The sequence below is a fragment of the Euwallacea fornicatus genome, chromosome 7 (assembly GCF_040115645.1).
Source record: "Euwallacea fornicatus isolate EFF26 chromosome 7, ASM4011564v1, whole genome shotgun sequence".
NCBI lineage: Eukaryota > Metazoa > Arthropoda > Insecta > Coleoptera > Curculionidae > Euwallacea > Euwallacea fornicatus.
Window position 1 is genome coordinate 5,726,059 of NC_089547.1, and position 25,829 is coordinate 5,751,887.

At 37.8% G+C, this 25,829-nt stretch overlaps 2 protein-coding genes across 7 annotated transcripts in view; one reads left to right on the forward strand and one right to left on the reverse strand.

The window, feature by feature from the left end:
- The window catches only part of Tab2 (TAK1-associated binding protein 2), a 26,640-nt gene continuing 811 nt past the window's right edge, over window positions 1–25,829 (forward strand). The window contains exons 1-7 of one of the 4 annotated variants that reach the window (XM_066283645.1): window positions 9,611–9,958; window positions 17,247–17,476; window positions 17,545–18,424; window positions 23,385–23,509; window positions 23,567–23,669; window positions 23,729–23,971; window positions 25,217–25,273. In XM_066283645.1, coding sequence (XP_066139742.1) covers window positions 17,267–17,476; window positions 17,545–18,424; window positions 23,385–23,509; window positions 23,567–23,669; window positions 23,729–23,971; window positions 25,217–25,273 — 1,618 coding nt within the window. In that variant the 5' untranslated portion in view covers window positions 9,611–9,958; window positions 17,247–17,266. Of the gene's footprint in view, window positions 90–9,609; window positions 9,959–11,595; window positions 11,685–17,246; window positions 17,477–17,544; window positions 18,425–23,384; window positions 23,510–23,566; window positions 23,670–23,728; window positions 25,195–25,216; window positions 25,274–25,829 lie in introns of those variants that run through there. The other 3 variants (XM_066283644.1, XM_066283641.1, XM_066283643.1) reach the window with 3 other exon arrangements.
- Window positions 255–8,948, reverse strand: LOC136339968 (brefeldin A-inhibited guanine nucleotide-exchange protein 3). 3 transcript variants are annotated; one of them, XM_066283629.1, is made up of 27 exons: window positions 8,686–8,948; window positions 8,484–8,617; window positions 7,954–8,073; window positions 7,721–7,901; window positions 7,510–7,666; window positions 7,250–7,456; window positions 6,952–7,176; window positions 6,606–6,836; window positions 6,330–6,552; window positions 5,976–6,269; window positions 5,740–5,923; window positions 5,391–5,683; window positions 5,195–5,336; window positions 4,916–5,138; window positions 4,602–4,848; window positions 4,360–4,534; window positions 4,113–4,306; window positions 3,700–4,030; window positions 3,340–3,651; window positions 2,945–3,210; window positions 2,241–2,881; window positions 1,820–2,191; window positions 1,669–1,768; window positions 1,378–1,612; window positions 1,127–1,319; window positions 856–1,012; window positions 255–723 (listed from the first exon to the last, which is right to left on the reverse strand). In XM_066283629.1, the coding sequence occupies exons 1-27, from the start codon at window positions 8,768–8,770 to the stop codon at window positions 508–510; spliced, it is 6,138 nt and encodes a 2,045-aa protein (XP_066139726.1). In that variant the 5' UTR covers window positions 8,771–8,948; the 3' UTR covers window positions 255–507. The 3 variants fall into 3 exon arrangements, with proteins under 3 accessions (XP_066139726.1, XP_066139725.1, XP_066139724.1); XM_066283628.1 differs by having other exon boundaries at window positions 3,340–3,645; window positions 4,602–4,863; XM_066283627.1 differs by having other exon boundaries at window positions 256–723; window positions 4,602–4,863; window positions 8,686–8,946.

Here is a 25,829-nt window from a genome sequence, read left to right on the forward strand (position 1 = left end):
CACTGTAATGTATTATACTACAGCTATGTACACGATAATTTTTTAATGTTTCTTGTGTTGGTACATCCAGACGCATGTTGGTGTTTTTGGTAAGACAATCGACATTCCACTACATTCAACAAATTGTCAAAACTCCTATAACTCATTCGGAATAACTGAAGAATTTCGTCGGATACTCTGTTGTTCCCTCAAACAATTGATGAATTTGTCATTTGAAGTCTTCGGCTTAAAATCGGACGAACCTAAAACGGTCTTCGTTTCGAATCATTTTTTTCGTGCAGTACGAACACAAACGGGTGCTATTTCAATAAATACACGGCGACCGAGTCGGTTGCTCGTATGCGGACGTAAAATGTAACCGACGACTTTTTAAATACCAACAATTCAAGTTCCTCCTCTGCGGCGGGTCTAAGGTGATTTCAGAATTTTTACCTTCTTTTAATATATTTTAGTTCCTATAGTCATAAAGCTGAAAGTTACATTTAAGTTTCGCTGGTAATAAGTTTTTTAATAATTATCGTGATCTACGTAGGAAATATTCATCCTCTGAAGCAGCAATTCGGCAGTCTTTTTAATCTTATCTTCTTGTGCTCCGATTAACATCACCGCTCCCTGTTTCAAAATGGCAGCCAAAGGTGAAAGCTTATCCGAAGACAAACTACACAGAAGCTCCAAGCACGCTTCCATGGTTTCGATTTTCGTGGTTTTATAAGCTTCGGCATCCTAAAATTAACCCCTGTCAAAGAAATTTGTCAAAAGCTGCAGCATAAAAAACAAAAATATAATAATTAGCCAAAGACAATTTATTATTAAAAAAAGAAAACAAAAGTGGGGCAAGATTAATTTCAAAATTACCTTGCAAATGCTCAAAGCTCTTTGCTGTTGAATCTCTGGAGGAATGGGCTGTGGTGGAGGGATGGTAGTGGGCATGAAGGGGTTTAGTTTCGGGCTGGTAGCGACCATAATCCTTCTATTGCCATTGATTCTACCATCTTCAGTCCACAATTGGCAACTAGTAGAAGAAAATTTCGGTAAAATTTTGCAATGAAAAATTTTAAGAAAAAGAAGATGAAGAGTTGAAAGATAAATTGTAAACCAGACTATTCTGAACTCAAAAATTTTCTACCTTGCCGACTTTGTTAAATCCCCAGGCCTTGTGCAACTCAAAATAATATTATCACTAGATATAGTGGATTCCCTCATTTGCAACAATGTATTCCTATCATATTTGATTGAATTCAACTCCACTTTGTATTTCTCATATGCCACCTCGTATCTTTTAGCTGCCAGTTCATTGGTTTCATCATCAGTCGAATAACCTATGGATTTTATTATTATGAATTATTCAATAACAAAATTGAAACTTTGCCAGCTCACCATTTTCTACTTTGTTTTTGCCATTATTTTTGCTCTTTTTCTTCGTCTCTGGCGATAGTGAAGACTTAATTGGGACCTCACTTTTCAAAAACACTTCGTCATTAACGTCCTCGATTTTATCCTCTTCTTTAACATTAGGCAGAGCCTCTTTTTCCAAATAACTCTCCGAATCTGTGCTAATGGTGCTGACATTGTCATTTTCGTACTGCTGCTTAAATTCTGCCAGCTTAAAGACCTTCAAAGCATATTTGAATATGTAGGCAAAAGAACTGAAGTTTTTACTTCACTTACCTGAGGTTCTATCGTATCATCTTTGCACGAATCCTCCTCAACTTCTTCACTAGTTTCTTCAGGAATTATTATAGTCAAGTTAATATAAGACTCACACAATCTATTAAAAAAAATTATTTCTATTTACATTTTTCTGCCAATTTAAACGCACCTTTCCCATTTATGATGTAATTTCCTCAAAAAATTCTCCAAAAACTCCAATTCTCCCTTATCGCCATCGTAAACACAATCCTCATCATCACTTTCCTCCTTTGCTAGGATATTTTTCATGGTTTTGGGCTCAATGGCATACCTCTGAATGCCATCCAAACACAGCTCAATTAACACTATTATCTGTACAACCTCAGATGTATTGGCTTGCGTGTACAAATTAGCAGATTTGCACAAATTACCGACTTTCTGAGTCAAAAACTTCAAGCCTGGCCTCATGTCAAACTCTGTAGCTTTGGAGTTAGACAGCTCTAAACATTTTAAAAGCATATACACGTGGTGGGCATTGATTTTTGGCAAAATGCCTCTTAAACTACAAAATAGTGTCATTGTTTGGTACTCCTCATTAATGAAAAACCAACCTGCAAGACGTAATTTGGAGAATATTCAAAATTGGAGTGACATGCTTAAGGTTTTGTAGCAGGGCACTGGAAATGGTCTGAATTAACATCTGATGGGCCAAAATCCCCACCACCAAATTCCTGAATGGTACTCTGACAGTGTACATATCCGGATTGAGCAACATACTGCTGTTAAATGGATATAACAAGAAGACGTAGCTTCTATCGTCAACTGCAACGCTTTTCTCGCATTCGCAAGTCTTTCCAGAGCATTTGCCGCAATTCCTTTGGAAAGCCATTAGGAACACTTGCTGCGCGAGCTCGTAAAGTCGTTCACTATCAGCTGCAGTACTATCTTTCCTAGCAGCTACCTTAACTGTAGCCACATCTCCATAGAAGCTGTCAGAGTTCTCTTTGAATGCCAGAGTAAGCTGGTAGAGGGGGCAAAGACTGATGTAGCAGGCTCTATGCAGAGCTATCACTAATACAGTCCATTGGGCTTCACTGAGCAGTCTGCCCACATTAAGCATTAAATGACGTAGACAGGAAGTGCCCAACCTGGCAACATTTTCCTGAGGCTGCGCTATGCATTCAATCAAGATTATCAACAGCTGCTTCAAGGCTAGTGTTGCTGCAGGATTTTCTTTCTTGTTGCTTTCACCCTGGAATAATATTAGAAAATTAGAAATGAAACTAGGAAATATTTAGTTATCGCTCGTTACAACCTGCACATGATGTAAATAATCAACAACCAACTCGCTGGCCAATCCACAACAGTGCTTAAAATTCTGCCACACCTCTGAGGGTTTCGAAGATTTTGAATTTTGTCTTAGCCAATTTTGGACCATAGGGAGCAGGATGTGGTTAATACAGCAAAATCCAAAGTTTACTCCAGGACTTGTGATGACGTCTCTTAGGAGTTTAAAGAGGGTTTCGATGACGTAGGGCTGGTTTTTGGGCAGGGACAATATTATGGCGGAGGACAATCCATCTGAGGAGGAAAACTTTCTCGGTGAACCACTTCAAAACGATATTTGTTTTTGGATAGTTTGATGAGCCGTTTTGGCGCAATTCCCTGACTATTATTATACACTTAAATGTATACAATTTCTTGACCTACCTATAAGTATATAATAAACTTTCAACACTCCACTGTGTATATCCAGGTCACTCAAAGTAATCTTGCTCTTTTGACACTCCTTGAAATCCACCTGGATATTCAGTATCCCATAATCCACGTGATCGTTGTTAATTTGACTGAAACTGACTATCTCCAAATCATTCATTGTGGGATCGACCAATTGTGGCTCAGTATCAATGTTAACGCGATGGCACAAATTAAAAGTTGGGCATTTGGGCATGTTGTACATCATTGACAAGATTTCAGCGCTATTCTGCAGCAGCTTCAAAGATTCCAGGCACAAATCTACTCCTTAAATAAATGAAATCAGTATAGAGCATTTTCCGAGTTGTTACATACCTCCTAGAAGTTTCGTTGGAAACTCAATCTCCTTTTCAAAGAAGGTGATGGGTTTTTTACTGAGGCTGCTGGGTGTGGCTGGCAATGAGGTGTTTCCCGAGCTCTCCTCACTTTTTATATGCGACAGTAAGCACATGATATAATCCAAAGCTGCGTTAGAAAATACGAGAGTATTGTCAGTGGATAAGAAAATCTTGAAAACGTCTAAAATGGCAGAGGAATTGTTCTTCGAATTGGCTACTCGTAAAGTTCCAAAAAGCGGCCTCCATCCAGAACAGATTTCGGTTCTATTGGCTTCGACGAACTCACATAGACATGCCACAATTTGGTCCTGCAAAAACAAAATTTATCGACTCATACTAGGGCATTCAGGTCGATTCGAACAACCCGAAGTGACTCGAAACCAATCGTACCTGAACATCCAAATCGCACAGTTCTAAGCATAATAAGTTCTCAAAGGGTTTTATAAGAGATTCATTAAAGTGGAAGTGCGGCAATTCGGCTTGTTCGTTTAAAAGGGCTGTGACTGCATCGTGAATACACGTAACTGCTTTTTTTGACACGATACGGTCCTTATGGCACGCTGCTTGCATAAAATGAGGTCCCACTGCAAGTAATAAAAAACTGCAAGGAATTCATATAGGCCATTGAGAAGATAACCTATGGCCCAGACTTTCATGATATGGATCAACGGTCTTCCAGATTTAATGCATTTCAGCGTGACTTCCCCTATCCTGTGAAGCAGGAGGGTAGGAGGTGGTCTTTGCTGGCTTTCCAATTCACGTTTCCACCATTTTTTTGTGATGTTGGATGATTCTTCGTATTTTGTGAAGAGCTAAAGAGAAGTCGATCATTGTTTTTCACAGATTTTTCAATGCGTATTCTTACAAAACCATCATTACCTGGGCTTGCGAAGCCTTACACAATTCTCCCAAAAAACTGCATAATCCTGGCAAAGAAAGCCTCAAAGCTGCACAGTGGAATAATTCATCTGCTTTCTGAGATAATGCGCAGCACACCTTAGCCGCATAGACACCCCTCAAAACCCCTTGACCTTGCGTGTTATTAGCTCCACTCATCTCCACTATGTCTGCTATTGTAGTCTCGTTTGCTCCATTTTGGTTATGGGTATATGCGTTGTGCAGGAAGCTGTAGACATCCACACTAAGATATAGTAATTCAGTGTTATGAATTAACGTGATCTTCTGGGTCTAACCAAGTCTCTTCATCGCTGTTTGCGATGTTGATAGTTAAAGAATCCGTCTGGGAGCTTGATTTTGCAGTTGACGTTATGATGTTGTTTTGTGTATTCTGAGCTACCATCAGTAGTTGAGTGGAACCAGTTTTGCTGAAAAGTGAATGCTCCAGGCTGGCTACCGCTACGCAAGCGCTGAAAACATGTGGCCAACAGGCAGAGCTATAGCAGCCTAATTCCAGTCCTTGAAACGGCAAAAATATCGACACTTTATGGACGAATTGTGGAAGTATGATTTACCTTTCGACAAAAGAACATCTAATGATAATGCATGTGACGCCATCAACTTGGAAGAATGCGTTTTACATGCTGAAGTGGATAATAACGCCAAGATGCTACTACTCCTTGTTTGCAATTTCAAAGTGTTGCTTAGACTTGCCGCCTAAACCAAAGAAAGAATGCATATTTTCTGAACTATTAAAAGGCAATCACCTACCTTGTGCAACCCCTCCAAACTAGCAGTAATGATATCATCCCTCATCTTCTGCCTGTGCTTCTGCTTCGCTCTTCTAGCCACGAGTCTGCTCAACGCCGAAGTACCTGTGATGTGAGGTGCTTCCCTTAAGGGCATTCCCAAAACGGATACCACTGATGACCAGCAACAAGTCAACACTCTTCGGGACAGTTTAATTCCTGCTTCCACTTCAGGACTCGTTTCTGGAGTCCCTTGGACTTTTTGAAGCTTTTGCCAGTCGGTGAGGAGTTGGGAAGGGGACAGTCCTCCCACATCTGCGAGATTAATTATTGTTAGATCATATTTTTTTCCGAATATGATTAGAGAGTACCAGTTAGTAAGTTGATAATAGCGGGCTGTTGACGGCTCTTAGGGTCATAACCTGCGCTCAAAAGCAGAGATTTTGCCAGGACGTTTTGGTATAACTCACACAGCCAAGTGGCTGACACGTAAACTAATACTCCACTACCATGGACTTCTTCCACAAATTGAACTTCGGTAATAGGCACTGCCACCTATTACCAAGAAAATTATTAACTCTTCTGAATAACTTCATAGCACGCTCACTTCCTTCTTAACTTCCTCGTAGTGTCCTGCTTGAATGAGCTTCAAATCGAGCAAAAGAGCTGAATAAGTGGCCAAATAAACGCCATCTGCATTCATTATAGTGGAAATTTCGTAACTTTGTGCTGAATTGTGCTGGCAGCATTTAGACGCAAATTCTTGTAGAACTTCGTCCACTTGAATAGAAGATCGTAGCGAAAGCAAATTGGGCAGAAGTATGTTTTGCAAAGTCTTCACAAAGTGCCTGGAGTTGTGTCTCTCGATGTCTGTATTGCATTCTTCTAACCCAGAACGGCCCTAAAGACTCGGTCAATGAAAATATTCAGTGATATAAAGGGTGAAAGTAAAGCAACTGACCAAATTGAGAGATTTCGGGAGCTTGTAGAGCTTCTGCAGCTGCTGATTGGTGAGGAAGCTCTCATCGTCCATAATACTGTCGTCAGACCGCGTTCCTTCTTCTTCAGGTCCCTCGGTTGCACCAGAACAATCCGACTCCTCGCCCTCAACGTCCCTATTGTTCCCTTCAATGCCGCTGCTATCCGATGAATCGCTTTGGAATCTCAAATTTGCCACCACATCCCTAGTATGAACCCGTTTGAAAGTCGAAAAAAGAATTTGGTACTTAAAGCGCACCTGTAAGGTTTGGGTAATCTAGCCAAAGACTGATAAGTTAACGGGCCGGTATAGTCGGCATGTTCCAAAAGCGTGTAACGGCTATTTGTAAGATCTGCAGCGTCTTGGTTTAAACCTTCGCCCCTGCAAAGGGCTTCCAAGGAACCCAATAAAGCCCCCACACATTCTACGCTGGCCAATACAACGCCGTGGTCATTGCATTGGGAGCATTCTTCAATGGAGTCCATAATCCTGAGAAAATTATTGAATGGTGGGTTTAAAGCTTTTTCTCGGTATTGATAATTTTATATGAATTATCTGTTGGATTTAATCCATAGTGGAACTAATAAAGAGACACACTCCTTACAGCCTTATGATAGCCATATCATCTCCAGCGTGTCGGTGTATAGGTCCGCTAAGCAGGAGCAGGTCTGCGAGTCTTCCAGGAGACCTCAAAAGCTCTCGAGCCGCCTTCAATGGTTCCAGTCTTTTGCCAGGATTGGGCAGTAACAGCATACGATGAAAAAGGGCTTCCAGTACTGGACGCAGAGCGCGCTCTCTGCCTACAAGGCGCACCACTTGGATACCAATGCTAAGCAATATGAATGAAGAAAAAGTAGTCGGAAACGAGGGCCAAAGAATTAGTAGGAATTGGATAATCTAACCTGTAAACTATTTTGGCCTGACTAATGGTGAGGCTCTGCCCGCTAGGATCTCCTGGTGAACCCAATAGAGCCAACAAAGCTGGGCAAAATCTTTGCCACAAAAATGTGGTGAAGTGGATGTTGGAATGCACTGTATGGGGAAGAGTGTTGACCAATGTCAAGAGACATTCTAAGAAAAACACTGTGGAATCTGTTGATTTGGGCAACCTAAAATACTTCAATCAGACGAGAAAATAACAGTTTATCAAAAAAAAACGTACAATTTATTTTCCTCTAACTTGCTGCAAATATACTGCATAACCGGAATGGCCTCATTAAAACATGCAACCGCCGATGTCTTCGTATAAACCATCTCAACGCTACTGCCTGAATTTTTGTGTTTCTGTTGCTGCTGAAGGATATCCTGGCACTCTTCATCTTCAGTGAAGGCAAACAGTCAATCATTGACTCTCTTCTTTGTCCAAATCTTACCCAAAGACGTGCAAAAAGCGGTCAAAGTCTGACTGGCTGCCGCCTGGGCTGCTGCCCTCACTGGTTGTGTTCCAAGTTCGTAGGCTTCGCCACAGCGACTCAGCAACAGCATCACCAGGCGGCCATTTAAGGCCCAACTGGCAGTGCAAGCTAGGTTTAGAACCACTCTCAGAATGTGCACCTAAATTTTTTTATGAAGTTATGAAATTGAAAAATTTCTGATTGGAAAAAACCTGTGTGTCCTCACAATGAGAAAGCATAGAGGTGGTGGCCAGAAGTAGTTGGGCTGGAAGCCATAATGAGTCATCTTCGGGCTCGGTACCGGTTTGGAATCGCTCATCGCGAATGATTTTCTGTGATCAATTTATTATGAACCGCTGGATAAACGACGAAAACCAATTTTGATACAGTGTTTCCCACATAATACATTACCTGCTAATACATCTTTGTGCATTAATAAATTTACCTGTTAAAATCAGTGATAATAGAAGAGTTTCAGCTCTCAAAGGCAATCGCGACCGAACCTGACCAACACTTTAGGCAAATTTGAGTTCGACAATGATAACAGTTTTTTAAAAAATCAACGATAGTATGATTAATTGTAGGGTTCGCTTGAGCCAGGCCGGGCTTTTCCATGAAGAACATTTGCTCGATGAGAAAAATCGAACAGAGTTTAAATTTGTATTGTGTTTGTCTCTATTTTAGAGGTTTAAAATTTCAAAGTTCGCACAAATACGCTTCAAGGAGGTGTAGGAAAACTTACATTCAAACCAGTCAGAGCCAACGCAACCACTTTGCTTCGTTTGCTCTCTAGAGCGAGTTTGAGGGGGACGAAGCAGATTGACCTTAGCTCATACGAGGGGTTTCTTAGTAGATTATTCTGAGATGCTAATAAATCTACATATGGTAAAAAAACGTTCGTGGTCGATTAAATTAAATCTATTAATTACTGCAACCTCACATACCATGGGCTTCTTGTGCTTTCTGTTTCAAGTGACTTAGCTTAGAACTGTTGGCCTCTTTCACTAGATTCAACAACAAATCCTCCATTTCTAATCAAGTTTTTACGGGAAATTTCAGCACTATCAAGGGAAATTCATTCATGCACTTCCATACTTAGGGGCAAAATACTGATAACATCAGCTCTGGTAATTGTACCAGGGCGATATGCATTGTTCTCTTTTGTAGTAATATAACATGTCTCCACTACAACTGTCAGTATTGAATTTCCCTCGTATTTCAACAAAAGTGTTTGTTATTCCTGCACTGCGCAGTTGGAAAATTAAAGTGAAAATCGATATCTGAGACGGCACAGCAACAAGTAGGAAAAATCATAACGAAATGAACAGATAAAATGAAAAAACGATTAAAAAAATGGGAACCGGAAATAGTTGGTATGTTGGTTATTAATTTTGGTGAAGTACCGAATTAATATGGTGATTCGGAATTTCCATTGCGTGAAGACGTGCTGTTAATCGAAGGTACCAGTTTTTGCGCTCTCAACTGTGTACCTTCGAAGCTCTGTAAAGTTTACTATGATTAAAAATGAATTTAGCAATTTGATTTGAAATAATATCATGAGATATTCAGATATTTCAAGTGTTAGTTATTGGACGAAAATCGCGTTCCTCTCAGAATAGTTATTTCTGCAGTGCAAGGAAACAAAAAACCTGCAGTAAATCCGTTACGGTATTTATGTATTTGAGTTTCAGAGATACTCAGTCAAAAGTCCTTTAAGTTGCGTTTCAAAAACTCTTAATTCGCAAACAGAATCCAGCTCTCGTCGCGAATACGCCAAAGTCGTACTTTGATCCCAATGTAGTACTGCCTACACACAATGGAACTACGCAACGTCGCATTTTTACATAAGAAACAGTACTAAACACTTTGTTCGTTCGTTCGCCTTCAGATGGCACTGGCGCGACAACTTTACGCTTTCACGTGACGTATATCTCTCGTCTATTTGTGTCTAATGTTCCTTTCAGTCTGTATTTCAACAACACGGGCTACACAAAAGGTTGCCATGAAATAATTGAGGAACCACGACGCCGTCGAAACATCGAAAAATATCGTCGTCCGTGCCAAAGACGTTCGAGTGTGAAAACTGTGTTACGAACGTATTCTGTGATAAGTTGATTCGACATCATTCCAGCCGAAAATCGTCCTTTTCGCGTGCCGTTTATGTGACGTTCTCAGTTCAGTGAGTTCTAGTGCTGTACGTTTTTTACTTTTATAATGGTTAGTATCCATTGTCTCCCTTGTCCGTCGTTGCTTAAACAAGTGAAAATCGCCCACCGTCGCGTATATGTGGTATGCCAAACGTCAAAAATGACGTCAATTTTCGACGCCCCCGCTCCGGCACCATCGAAAAGAATAAAGGCGAAATTTTTCAGTTTTAATGTGTTTTTTATCTGGCTAATATTCGACACGTATTTGTCCGTTTGTTAGTCTGTTTATTTATTTTAGTAGCACTGTCCAAACAATGTTTTGATGTATGACGAGTGAGCTTTATTAGTGTTTTAGTCTCCGTTTTAATGTTGCTTTACGTATAGAGTTCATTCAGAGTCGATGCGTATTTTTTTGGAAGATTTTTATTTACGATCAATTATTTGACAAAGAAAGAGCTCGCCAATAACAACTATGTAACTAATGTATAACAAACCGAAGTGCAAGGAAATGCAGTTTTATTATATAAATATTAATTACAGCATAGAAATTTAATAAAAGAATTTGTTGGTTAAAAACACATCATATTTGTAATAGGAGCCAATTAAGGAAATTACTCGCACAAAAGATGGAACCAGTCGGGGCAAAAACTCCTTCGCGGACTTTAAACCGCATTATTAGCAGATCTTCACCCTAATTACTTTTCCTATTGAAATTAGAAAGCATCTCGATTTCTGTTGTCACTAAATAGTGCGAACAAACAAAGGGAAAATTACAATTGCATTTAGCAAACCTATTTTGTTTATTGTTTATCTACCACTTATAAGGTTGGGTTACTTATTAATTCGCATGCCATCCGATAATAAACACGAAATACCCCAAGCCTCCGCAAATATGTCTCCCCCCGGAATAAGTCTGATAAAATCTCCATATGCCGCACGGCCGCACAGAATACTTAGTAGGCCTTAAAGTTCAAGTTTCAGTAGGCCTTGAATTTGAAATTCCGACATGGCGACGCGATGACGCTGCAACAATCATGAAACGTCAAGATATTACAGATTTGTGCCGTTAGTGAAATCATATTTGAAATAAATAATCCAGATATTAGTACAGCCCCAACCGTAAACAGTAACGGCCTGTAACGGAGTTAGTTAAAGAGGATTATGCTCTCCTCGCTACTCGCAAACAACTCGCATCATTCCCTTAAAAATATTCTAAGTCCGGGACCATAGATAGCATCATTTTATGCTCGTCCATGAGTACAATTCTCAAATGAATCTCATTTGCTCAGAATACTTATAATTATCTGCTATTTTCATTAAAATGGAAACAATCAACGTGAAAACCTAAATTGAAACCAATGCAAATACGATTTGCGCAAAATCTACGTTACCGAACTTGACTGTGATTGTGCTATGTGAGTTATTGAATGCTGTGTTAATCAAATTATATTACATGATTTGAAAATTCTGAACTTCAAAATACTTGTTCTGCATAAACATATGTTATGATTTATATTCTTTCAGCTCGTTACCCAAGATTGACAACTTTATCGCCAACCCGTAGGTTGTGCAATGTAGATCCGTACAGATGGCTGACCTTGTCAAATCGCACAAAAGCATTTATATCACTGATAACATTTTTATTAGGTCTTAAAGCACACTTGAGATAAGAATAAACCAATACGTCCTCGATCAAATCAGCCATCGTTTGGTTGCAATTGAGCGTTGGCCATTGGCGCAAACACACCATATAAAAATTGTTATCTGTGAAATTTGGTTAGATAGACATGGCATTGGTAATATTATGCAATAAAATTTTACTCACAGCTGTGTGCAGTGAGGTGTGTACATTGACCAGTTGTGTGAACCTGAGTGTACAGTTTAGAGGGCGATTCATAGATTAACATGCATAGTAATAAAAAAGTAGAATATGTTGAACTAAAGGAGTAAAGTGCTTAAATTTCGCATTAAAAATACTGAAACCCAAACTAACCTGTTTGCGATAGCGTTATTCAATTAGTACTCAATTCGAAGAAACAACTTTTTTAACCGCTAGGAACTTAACGTTGTAGGCGTAATATTTCATCTAAAATTTTCATCGATGTTGACGGACATAGTGGTTATTCAGCAATGTTATCATTAGAATTTTTCGAATCACATTTGTGCGTTCTGAACGATATGACTATTTAAACGACACACAAATTATCACGGTGAGAATAAGGATGATCGAAAAACATATAATTTGACGTATGTCACGGCAGTAAGTCCACCTGGTTGAGCGCGCATTATCTCAAGATTAAACAGCATTTCGCTAATTTTAGACGAAAAACGCTCCGGCAAACGCCATTTGCTTACACCGGCGATTTATCACGTTCTGACAAGTCACACATGTACTAACTATGCAACTTGGACATTTTTCAACGGTTTTCCGGCCAATCATCGGTTATTGGTCGGTGATTGCATACCTGGTAATAACCGGGCAATTAGGACCCAAACGGTCGTGGTACAAAGTCACTTAAATAAGAGCCAAAATTAATATGTATGTATGTACAGTGAAAGTCGCGAATAACGACGTCGCTCAAGGTAACAAGTCGCACATAGCGACGGAAATTCGAACACTCGATTGGTCGGATTTACATTTACCCCATTGTAAAAAAGTCGTTTTTAACGTCCGCAAAAAGCTATTTTTGGTGGTTTACTAGGCGGATATAATGACACTACGGGACATATTATACGATAGTGATTTTCGTGTGAAGTCGAAACTACCAGTATTCTTTGAGAAGTCATTTAAAAATGATCGACATTTTTGAAAAAGCTGTGGCATGGCGGTTTTATAGGCAAATCCCAGAAATTTTTAATATACACTTTTGACACGCCTATGTATGTATTGTTGTGGTTTTTCTACGATTTGTTTATAAAGCTGGTAAAACACCGCTTTTTTTATAAGTTTCGGCTTCCTTTTGCGGAATTTCTAATAGCCGTGTCATCTTCATATTGCAATTATTGTAAATGGACAAAAATCAATTTCTTTCGGTCATTCACCAGCACCATGCAACGAAAACTATGACAAAGGTTTGTTGATTTAAGCCAAAGAATCTAAGTTGTTTATGCGTCGATGTATTTATTTATATTTTGTGTTGATAAATTGCTCGAAGAAATTCATTTTTTGTACAAGAGTAGCGAGAATAAGAATTGTCTAGAAAATTCTCGAGTTGTAAGAGAGGGTTATATAAATAACAGACCATGTCCGCTATATTTATTCAACTTGTTTACGTTATTGCAATTTTGTCATGTTTTAAAAAATTACTTCAAGAAAGAAAAATTTTGTTCGTGGAAGAGAAAAGTATAATAATTTTCAAACTTGAAGCGGGTGAAAGGAACAATGCCGTTACTAATGAGTCGTACTTATCGCATTCGACTGTTTTTATAATTTGCATCGACCGAAAACATATCAAAAATCCGTTTAATGAAAATTTGTTGCGAAAGAAAAAATTTAAGTATTGGATGACTTAAATTTTTTCATGAGGATATTCATCAGGCACTATTTAAGCGACTTAACAAACGAAATGAGTAAAGGATCAACAATCAGTGGATCAATGGGTCACAGACTAAAGTGGAACAGTTTGCCAAAATAATGAATAAATGCCCGGTATGTAAATACTAAGAAAGTTAGATTAAATGCTTCCGAGAAACACATAACATGGTGTATAGAAAAATCAGTGGTGAAGCTGCTAGCGTGCCAGTTGTAGTGACAGAAAACTGGCTCAAAACTATGTGGGCACAAATTCGAAAAAATTAGCAGGACGACGAGATTTTGAACGCAGATGAAACGTGTCTTTCCTATAAAATAACTCCGAACAAAATATTAAAATTTAAAGGAAAAAAGTGTACCGGTAGAAAAATGCTCCAGAAAAAAATTACTCTTTTTATCGATACCTATAAAACAGGATCAGTAAAACGCAAGTTGATCAGTTCTGCAATCAATCGATCAGGGTACGATAAGGTCAGTGAAAGTTCATTTTAGAAAACTGCAGCTAACAAATATTATTGAAAAAAATCAACAAAACAACGAGCATACTATTAATTTTTTGAATGCAACATCAGTGACTTCTGAAAAATGGAGCAGAGTATCACTCCAAACAATTACTGATTGATTTAGATAAGCAAGTTTACTACTAAATACCGGTAGGTGGCGACCGAAGAGTAGGATGATCTTTAGCTCAGGTGGTAAAAAGGATAAGTAGTTATTTTGAAGAAGAAACTGATGTGATTCTTGCTGTGAGAAAAGGAAGCCTTATATTATCAGATGATTTATGGACTGATTTTGTAAATGTTGACCTTCATTTGGAAACAAACGATGTTTTATCTGACGAACAAATTGCTCACTAAGGGCTCACCATTCAGGACATCCAAAATAAAGGTGATGATGACTCTGAGGGTGGCGAAGATTTTACGTCACCAATCAACCGTAGTAGGCCTACAAGTTGTAGAAACCCTGAAGAGTTGCGAGCGCTACACAATTATTCCAGCAACAAATGAAATCAGATCCATAAAGAAAAAAATCGAATTGATTTATTTTAACTTACTTTACGAAAATTACAAAATATTTGAATAAATAATATGTTTTTATCATACATAAGTTAAAAGTTATATTAAACTATTTGAGTTTTATTATTTATCTGGTAATTTTTAATTTTTTAAATACATTTTTGTGCTTTTTTCGCGTTTCTTTAAACGTAAAAAAGCAAGTCTTACTGTAACGACGGTCGGATATAACGACCCTTTTTTACTCAGTCTCTCGCCATTGTTATATTCGAATTTCGCTGAGCATATTTGCATTTTGGGAGCTTTTAGTTGGAGCATGATAGATTGTTATGTTGGGACAAAGTTCGTGTTTATTGCGAAAATTGGCAAAAACGTGCGATATTGCATAGAATGCTTATTAAATTGTTAAAACGACGAATATAGTGATTGTTAATTATTAATGTGGAAATATTTAGTATTACGCAAAATATTTCGACTTAGTTGATTATGTTCTTGAATTTAATGGTTATGCGCGTACAATTAATATTATCGGTTGAAATTAGGACGGAGGAGGAGTAAGAGCAACTGGATCAATAAAAAATCTACATTTTGCCAATGACGTTCACTTTACTTCGTCATTATTCTTCCCGAAAGCCTAAATCTATATTTATGCAAGATGAATTTACAGACACGCATAGTGCTTGGGACTAGAGTAATTTTAATCATATCACACTGTATTAGGCTGTATATACTGTAATTATGATACGAGGACGTTCGGCTCAGTGTTCAATTCAATTGATTTACTGCTAACGACTTACATTCGTGGATTCCTAATTTTCTCGGAATCGTGCAACGTACTGCACTTTGCGAATAATGCTTCTTCACAGCAATTCTATTTCAAGCTATAATAACGGCGTTGCTATTAAATATATACGCATGCACTATGTACATACATATTGAATTTAAAGATTTCAGAATTTCCAAACATTTCTGCAGTTCGGTTCAAAACAAAGAACTGACGTAAAAAAAGTGCCCACTTTTATTTTTGGTCCAATTATTTTTATTATTTCGCCTATCCAGGATCAGAAATTGTGTCATAAACAAGCGTGTTTTCGTATCCACGTCGTTGGGACGTTTCGCTTATAGTCCAGAAGTCGATCCAAACACGTTTCGAGGTCTATTTTCATGAGAGACGGAAAGGACATGGTCCTTCATATATTTATATGGGAAACTTTGGTACTTGTACTTCGAAAAACACCATCGGTCAGGAAGCCCCTACATATTTACAGCTTGTCGTGATATTGATCATTTGTGCATTTGACATTGCTTCGGTTTTACAGTAAATAAACTAATATTTTCCTTACAAAATTCGTAAAATTTTTAGGGGATGCGCGTCCTCGCGTTGAAACTGACCCAAATGGTGACAAAGTTTTGCATTTTTCGCTGATAAATTGCAATTTTTTTGATTTGATGTTGAACAGTGCCACATCTGTTGCCGCTTTGTTTCATATCAGGATGTGGATGCACGCATCTCTAAATTTAAGTACCTACTTGCCCGATTGTATGCCTAGAAATAACCGACATGTAATTTATAATACTTTTTTTTTATTTTGCGAATAGTGGGATTATTTTTAGGGATTAAGTCAATCAGAAGTGTCGGTTAAATTTTGAGTATTCTATGAAAAATTTGAGACAAAAACAAAAGGCCATAAAACGCTAATAATATCAATGAAAATTCCGATAGGCTTTCCCGCGATTTTCTAACACGTTGCGGGATTTAGCCTCGTTTAAAGCCATCGCCTCACAATAATAATAGGGACATATCATCTGTAAAGTATGCAGTATATTTCCGAGAATAATTTAGAAACACGCAGACAATTGAATTGAAAGTAGTACTTATTTTTGGCGTTAAATATGTGTTAGTTGAAGAAATGGGAGGTTCCCGTTTTAAACCGTAAAACTGTACACGAAAAATGTTCATAACGCTCCGCAGCATCGAAATTTGTTATAAAATCCATTTTAAATTAGGGGGTTGACGTTCGTTTCCGGTATAGAATACCGGAAGCGGTATTTTCCCGAAAACATCTTCAATCGATAGATCGCCTCCGCTTCAGCGCGATGTCCAAGTTTCAACTTTTTCCCAGTCGCAGTTGTCAAAATACGGACAGTGGCCCACATTCGTTGGACACCCTGTATAACAAATTAAAACGTCCAAGACAAAACGAAGCAGACAGAATATTAACCAAATTTAATTTAATCTCCGACATTCGTTACGGAACTTGGAGTGGTAAGGCGGTAGCAGCAAAGTAATAACCCTTAGCGTTGTCTCCGTCTTCGAACCGATAACAGAAAAATAAGGGAATTTAAATTCACTCACCTTCCACAACAGCAGATAATTAAGTGTTTGAAAATATTGCGGTACCGAAAATAAACCAGAGCCACAACAGTGATGTATTTTATTTTAGTTGCGTAAGTTATGGTAGGATTTTAAATGTCAAACGACCCGAAAATTGGCAGTGGTAGTTCGATTTTCGGAAAAAAGACAACGTAAATAATTACTTAAAGCGTTGTTCTATTAAAAAATCCCACAATTTATGTTTGGTGCCTCGATGATTTCCGGAAACCGTAAATTTTTGACTCGAGAACGTAATAATAAAGAGTCGTTTATGATTCAAACTTTCGAAATGTTGCACGTACAAAATTGTTATTTCAAACGAAACGTAAAGAAATCAGAATCTGAATTGAAGAGGGAAAGGTCCCACGAAAATAAAAGTTTGAGGGACCCTGTATACAGTCAATATTTGCCGGAGATCAAATCTCTTTTTTCGTCGCAGAAATGTCATAATGGCCGGCCATGTACGCCGGATCAAAACGGAGGTCGTCAAACGTCCGGGTCATGCAGATCTTCCATGAGTTAAAAGCGCAATTTCCCACGATTCCCGATCACATCATCACCTCCTGCATCGCGTCCCATGTCGCTTCCGAACCCCTAAAGAATCTGCAGGAGCTGGTCCTAGCCGCAGCTGCTAAAGACCAAAATCAGATGGGACGCCCTTCTTTGCAGGTACGTATTCCTCGCGTCCCCACCACTACGATTGTTTATTTTTCCTCGATTTTTGTTTTTTTTTGTAGCTCGAAACGCCTCCCTTTATCCCGACCCCGACACCTGTAGCGTCCCTCATTGAACCGAAACGAGCGTCAAGCCCAGAGAGAAGCCGAGACGATATGAACCAGAGTGGTTCCAGTGAAGCTACAAGTAAAGAGAGCAAGTGTAGTAGTAGTAGTGCAACCAAAAGTGATGTTCCTAGTAGCGTAGCCAAGAGACCAAACACCTTAGACATCGTCAAAACTAGTGATCAGAATGACAGGCGACTGCAGCCCTCCGGGAAGTGCAGAGACGTGCATAAACTCTTAAACTCGCCCATCATCGCAGACAAACCCCCCAAATCCCCCTTGAGCATCCAAAGATTTGCCGTCAAACAAGTGTCCAAAAAAGAATCGCCCACCACTAAAAAAGAGACTGTTTCCACCCCTACTCAAACAACTGAAACCCTAGTGAACAACTCTCCGATCACTAGTCCTAGCTTGAACCTTTCGGTAAATGTCAACTGTCAAATGGGACTGGTACAAAGCCCGGTGAAACCCCGCTGCACTGCAAAGGTGGATGTCACCCCCACACAGCCCTGGCTAACTCCCTCTCCTACCTTTTGTGATAATTCGTCCCCGAGGAGTTTCACCAGCGTGAATCTTACGTTGCGACCTCCTTCAGTGACCCCCCAAGACCCAATAGAGATAACCTCGCAGAATTCGAGCTTGACCTACTCGACAAGCAGTTTTGATAGGGAGAAAGGACTGCAGAGCCGATTGCAGATCACGGTGGGGCCTGGAAATGCCGGAAATGTGTCCTCGGTCAGGGCCAGGCCTAAGAGCTTCCATTTGGAAGAGAACGTGACGGATAGTCTTCCCGTGCGAGCTGGATCGATGTGCAATTTGAATACTGTAGGAACTGAGGGTATGTTGATTTTTGTAAACTTTCGACTTGTTTTAACTTCTTGCCTCTAGAGCTATTTAACAAGTGGACGTGTCTCTGGCAGATTTTTTTTTTTTTAATTAATTATTTTTGCCACGTAGTCCGAACCTATCTTAACGGAGTAAACTTAATCAAAAATACTGCAATTTACTAATAATATGTACACTATCGCTCATATGTAAAGCAACTTTTTAAATTTAACGTTTGTTTCTTTACCAGCATCAAATTGATAGGATCTTTCGCCAAAGTTGTTAATTAAAATTAAAAATAAATGCATCAAAGGTGAGATTTTTTTATGATTTTTTTTTTAAGTACAAATTTAAAAAATATTCCAAAATACAAGGGTCAAAAGTAGAGCAACTAAAACATTTTTTTATAATTTAACGTACAATTAAACATTTTAATTAGTATCCAGTAGCGTGTCCTTTATTTTTTATTACTTCCAAAGATCTGTTGTTCACAGACTTTAATAGTTTGTCAATATAATCTTGAGATATTGAATTTCTTCGAACAATTCTGATAGATTGGTTTTTTTTTCTTATAAATTCTTCTGTCAATTTCGTCCCGCAGGTTCTCTATCGGATCGATGTCAGGACCTCGGGCCGGCCAAACCGTGACATTGACGTTATGTGCACTTAACCACTCTTAAATCGATTTAGCGGTGTGTTTGGGGTCGTTGTCGTGTTTAAACGTCCATCGCAAACTCATATTTCCTTTTGCCTAGGGAAACATGTGATGTTCCGACATATCTCGATAAACATATAGATTCGTAATGCCGTCAATTTTTACTAACGAACCCATGCCAAGCCCTCCAAAACACCCCCAAACAATAACGCCGCCACCGCCATGTTTGTTTGACCGTTGGTTTTGTATGCTTCGGGTTAAATCTTTCATTGATCGGTCTCCTTACCCAACCAGTACCATCCGATTTGAACGATTTAAATCAACTTTCATCAGAGAAATGGACATCTTTCCATTTTTCATATGACCAGTTAATATTCTTTCTCGCAAACCGCAATCTAGCCTCTCTATTTTTTTTTATATTAAAGGTTTTTCTGTTGCTCTTCTACCATATAATAAACCAGTCTCTCTTAATCTTCGTTTTATGGTACTCACTGATACAGGAACGCCCAACTCTTGTTGTGTGCTACTTGCACTCTTTAACCTATCGCAAATGGATACAAAATTTGAATTTTTCTGTCCATCACTTAATCAGTTTTTCATTTTCTGCCACACTTCGGAAGTTCATCTGAGGTTTCTCTATTTTTGAAGTTAGAAATAACCCTCATTACTATTGATTTATTTAAAATTAAATCTCTTGCAATTTTACGCTGATTTTCATCGTTTTCCAATTTTTCAAAAATTTTCTGTTTTACATCGAGTGATAAATGAACACCTCGTAGCATCTTGAAATATTTTCACTAAATAATGTTAACTGCGGGATCGATACCACGCAATAGAACAAATAAATAAGTTGGTAGCTCCAATCATGCACCATGCAAAAAATGAAATAATCTGAAAAAGGGACATAAACAAAAAATACTGAAAACATATTTCTCGCTTTACAATGCTTGGCCAAACGTCAAACACATTTTATTGATACTGAAGAAATATTTTATTTACGGACATATTTATTTTAAATTTTTATTTCGTTGCTCTACATACGGGTGGTAGTGTAACTACTATATCTATATAATTGATTTAAAGATAAATAATTAACCTAATTTATTAAATTAGTATTTTGTACGGCCATCTTTCGCTTCAACTACACTTTTCAAACGTTCGGACATAGAAGATACAATTTTTCTTAACTAATTTAAATCAATTTTAGTCCATTTTTCCTGCAACTTGGTTGTTAATATTGTTTTATGTCTTTTAATTCTCCGTCCTTTCGTGCCGGATACAAAACGATTAAACGAACACTTTCGTTTCTCTTGCGGGTTTTCGATTTTACCTAAAAGTTGCTGTTTGAACTGAAACCTACTTGTACCAACGAAAGAAACGTTGTCAAATACATCGCTAATTTCCTCTAAATGCAGACAATCCATAACACGTGTCAACCGTGTTCTCGTGTCCACTGCAAATTTATTTTTTAGAGTGGATTTCTTTTGTAGATTTTTTTTTGTTAAATATTCAATTGTAAACATGCAATAAAGTTGTTTCATGTTAGTTTTTCTAGTTGTTGATAAATGTTAAGGAATCCACATTCCATCCACATGATTGTATTCATAATCCCCAGTTGCTTATGCTAACATTCGTTTTTTGAGGCATTAAATCTGAGCCTGCTGAGCGATGGGCGCATTTTGGATGTTCTGACTAATCTTTCTTGAAACGCACTTCAGGTAACTTCTAGGGAAAGTGAATCATTTGGGAGGTTAACGTTTCAACGGGTGATTGTTTTACGTGATTATGTTCGATGATCACCTTACACTTGGTATAGCACAGTGGAACAGATGAAGCATACCCTAACACGCAGTCGATAATGACGACAGAATTGAGTGGAACAACGTTACATTTAAATAATAAATGAAAATTTAAAAGTTAATATAATTTACGATAATAAAGTCATTTTTTTTTTGCGAAAATAGTTTTTAAGGATTATGAGACACTCGAAAATTTGCAGAAAATTTGTTCGTTGATCGTAAAAAATGCCGTTTCACAGAGAGATTTTGTAATTATCTGTCATAATCAATATCTTTGATTCCATTCTATACAACGATTTTTCGAGTAACGAGATGTAATATGGTGAGGGCGATTTGAATTTGAGGTACACTTTAACTTAATCTACTACCAAGAATCGAAAAAACGCATCGGTAAAGTACCGCTATAAAAAGTCACCAAGTCCACTATATTTTATCTCAATCTAAGTATCTGATAAAGTTTATCAAACAAGCAGGCAACGACATATTAAATAGATAATTACTATTGCTTAACGTGATTGTTATTATTATCCATCGCGTTATGAAATCAAATAATCCCCATTATAGAATCCTTGTTGCCATATAAATACAGACATACAATGGTGGCCAAAGAAATAGGACCACTTAAAAAATTTCAATTTTTCATATCTATTGCTTTAGATGATAAAAAATTAAAATAAAAAACACATATAATAATAACAAAAACAATCGACAAAAACATATTTTAACGGAAAATAAATTTCCTCCGAAAAAAGGGACATTTTTTCACATTTTTATATTGCCATCTTCGTTTTCGAAACGAAGACGATTCTTCCCAAGTTCTCTCCTTTTTAATTTGTTTATGTTTAATGGCAACGGTACCTTTCGAGCTACTCGACCATGTAAATGAACCTTCTGTAATCGCCTTTGGATAGTTCTGGAACTTATTTCCAATTTTAGGTCCTTTTGAATTTGTTCGAAGCTCACAAAAGGACTTTTTTGAGTTTCTCGCTTTATTTGGCAATCAGTCAGAACCATTGTTTTCCTCTTACGACCACGATTTTCCTGTTGTCTCCGGTAGTTGAGAGCATTTATTATGAAGGTTTTCGATCTTCCTATTTTTTGATAGATTTCACGGAGAGAATTGCCTTCATTTCTGAGTGTCCGTATCTGGAATCTTTCGGCTAAATAACAGTGGTTTTCGCGTCCCGTCCGTCCGTTCGTTCGTTTGTTCATCATTAAAATGCATCAAAATGCTTCTAAATGATTCATTACAATTACCTTTCGATTGCTGTCCCATCGACTGAAGAATTATGAAAGTCATAAACAAGTAGCGAGCTTTTACACCACTGCACTGGTCCTGTTATCACGACCACCTTAACTTTAACTGTCTGAACGGAAGAGGTACTATTCTAGTGCTTTCCGCTGTCAGGTACAATTATCAAGACTGTAGGAATATAGGACTTTAGTTCGAACGAGGTGGAATAAATTTCAATAGACTTTTTTCCGTTTTTTGAAACCAAACCAGTGGCAGCCCCATTTCTATGGCCGCCACTGTATATCAATAACAATGGGAGAAATTTTCTAAATTACGAAAGTAGATGCCGAACTGAAGAAGTGGAAAAGGTCTCATCGCAATTCCAACTAAGAACAACATAATAAAACATCGTTTAGTGGAAAGGTGTTGTAAGCTGCAACGAATCCAGATTTATTGCAAAGGGAGAGAGAGCCAAAACTCGTGGCGCAAAATTGAGTTTCTCAAAACATCATAAGTTAAATGACGTCTCGGTATTAGATTCGGTTACAACAAGTGTTTGAGATGTGATTTTAATCAAGGAGTCATTTACAATATCTCCGAATTAATAGTGATACAAGTAGCGGACGGCAATAAACATAGATTTGATAGGTAAAGAAACGATGGAGTCACAGAAATGTATTGAGATTCGTCACGGAGAATGCTTCCTAAGTCTCAAAAAAGCCTGAAATTTTGAAAGTTTTCCCATTTTCAAAATAGATCGATCAAGCGAACAGAACAGTGGCGTAACACAATATTTAAGAAGACAATAAAGCGCACGTGACACTTAGGAGATAAGCGAAATTTTGAAAATATTTAGCTTATTTAACGGAGAAATCGCGACGTGCTGACCCACGTCTTTCACATCGACGTTTTCAGGCATTCCCTAAAAATCGAACGATTTGACATGTAGTTTTATCTTTAAAATCTCAACGGTTTTCGTCGATCCTTTTCCATTTCCTCGCATATTCGGTGGAATATTCAAAACTTTTTGGAAAATGGTTGAAAGCAACGTGAAATTATTAAAGACCGTCCACGGTCGATTAGAAATTACGACAGCAAAATGCACTTAAATCCGACTAGCCTTGTCGAAACGAAAATAACGGGCACGCGTTTGGTGTGGGCGGCATGTCGTCTATTTTGGTGACCGCGGGCGGATCCGCAAACACCTGATCCGCTATACCAAACAGATACCTGTGAACGGTCAGATAGTCCGGGGGTAAATAACGAACTTCGGTATCATTTTCAGTTGCTCCGATCCTTCTCAAACAACAAGCTCGGATAGACCGTCTGCAGATAGAACTTCAAACCGGTAATTCTAGGCTGGTCATAATGAGGCGGGAAGTAGACGACCTGGAAAACAAACAAAGACAGGTACACAAATGAGTGTGTTTCGTTGACAAGTTTGAATTATAAATAATGATATTTCAGATTGCCGAGAGACGAACTACCGAAGAAATGGAGAAGCAACTGCAAATGGAGATCAATCATCTGACGTACCAATGCGAGCAGCTAGCGGCTCATTTGGAGAACAGTAAGCCCTTTTTCGTCAACACAAATCCCTAGCAGTAACTAATATTTATATCCGTACAGACCAATTCTACAACAACATCTACACAGGTCCTACAGGCCCTCTTTTGGCGCCCCAGCGTCCCTTGTCGTCCTCCTCGCGACCCGCCCAAATCGCTCGAAGAGCGGCCGAAAGGCACCAGTTCGTGCCGCTTTTCAGTTCCCAAGATGTGGAAGGTCCTAAATGGAACTGTTCCGAGTGCACATTCCTTAATCATCCCGATCTGGACACGTGCGAACAATGTGACATGCTCCGCGTCTACCACGGTAGGACCCGAAGGTCAGATTTGACCACTGACCCCGCCTTGCGCAGCATGCCCAATTCTATAGACTTTAACCAATCCTTCGAAGCGTTTAAAAAGTCTTTCAATAAAGCGCTATACGGGAAGATTAAAGGGGAGTCTCGCTTAGCCCTATCCCACAGTCGGTCTGCGATGACCACTGACGAAATACTGCGCAGAATTGATTTTAACGACAACAATAATGCCGCTCCTGACGCAAGACATAAAACTACCAATAACAGAGTTCCTCTTAATTTGAGCATTTCGGCCCCTAACGGGTTGATCGGCTATCCTATGAACACTAATCGTAGTGATGCTTAGTTTTGTGGTCTTGTGCACCACCAACAGGATTTTAATACATACGGTTTTCACGAGAGAGTATAGATGTACATAAATACTTCATTGTAATATTCCAAATTTAATCTTAATCTAATTACTTCCTATAAGTATTTTGAAACTTTTTTCGTTGCTTTCATCGTCTCTGAATATTTCAGAGGAACACTCTTTGGTGTATGTAGTAGTTTTTTTCACTTATATTATTTACAAATAACTGTACTTTTTTAATTTTGATCAAATCGTTACTAGAACACTACAAGAGTTTTTATAAGAAACAAACAGGAAAAACATTCAATTTGGCACCACTTAAATTTTCCAATAACTTCTTGACTTATTTTCGGTCATAGAATGTTCTTCCTAATTTCGGGATACCCTGTATGGAGTCATTAAAGGTTTACATGATACTTATAGTAATAATCATATCTATAAGTACTTACTACATATTTTTATTGTTTGTGTTTAGTTATGTCTTTTTTAAGACTTATTTTTTCAGCTTATATTCTAGTTTTTTAGAAAATTATTAGTTTTTTTTTTTCGTTTATTTTAATGATATTTCCTCGTTAAATCTTATTACTACTCGTTTCTAATGAATCATAGGTCGTGGATACCAATTTTCCCCTATTTAAACTATAATTCGTATTACCTATAATTATTTTATTTAATATGTATTTTACTCGCCTTGTAGTAAGAATGAAGCTCCAGGACTTCTTAAAGAATTTACTTCTTCAATATTTATTTTCGAACTTAAATTCTCGTCCAGGGTAGACTTTTATATTAAATTCTTCGCGCTGGCAATAATGATGTTATCCATTAAATGGACAATGTTGTATAGTATATTGTGTTGTACCAAAAATAAATATTTTTTTTGTTAAATGTAATTTTCTTTATTTTTTAGTATCTGCCGCCCCCGGGGATAATATTCATATTCACGTGACTCCCAGACTGTCCTCACGTAAGGATGTTGTTTTGTGATATGTGCTTTGAAAAAGTTATAGGTGCCGTGTTTCTAACAATTATTTAACAGCTGTTCAACCTCATATTTAGTGTTTTCGCCTACTGATTCTCTTTTTTTTTTTTTTTAATTATTAATTCAAAGTTTAATGCGCACTAATAGCAAAGAACTGCTTGTTTATATAATCTGAATAAATCCTTAAACATACACTAACTCAAATATACTTGGACATTTTGTGGCCAAACATGGTAGACATCTTCTTTATGTATTAATTGATAATAAATGATTTAAATTTCATATTCAATTGCTAGGGCTAAAGTGACCTTGAACATTATCATCACTTATTTCTTTGGCGACATACGTAGGCAATTAAACATCCACGAGGTAATATTGCTGTAATGGTTTTTCCTCGTTTAAAAAGAATCATAAAATTATGGAAAATAAATAAGAAATTTAAGAATGAATAGATAATATAATGAGATAAAAATGGTCCAAAAACATTATCTATTGTAATGAAATTTGTACTGAGTATACGGGTATATACTGTCGTTTAAAA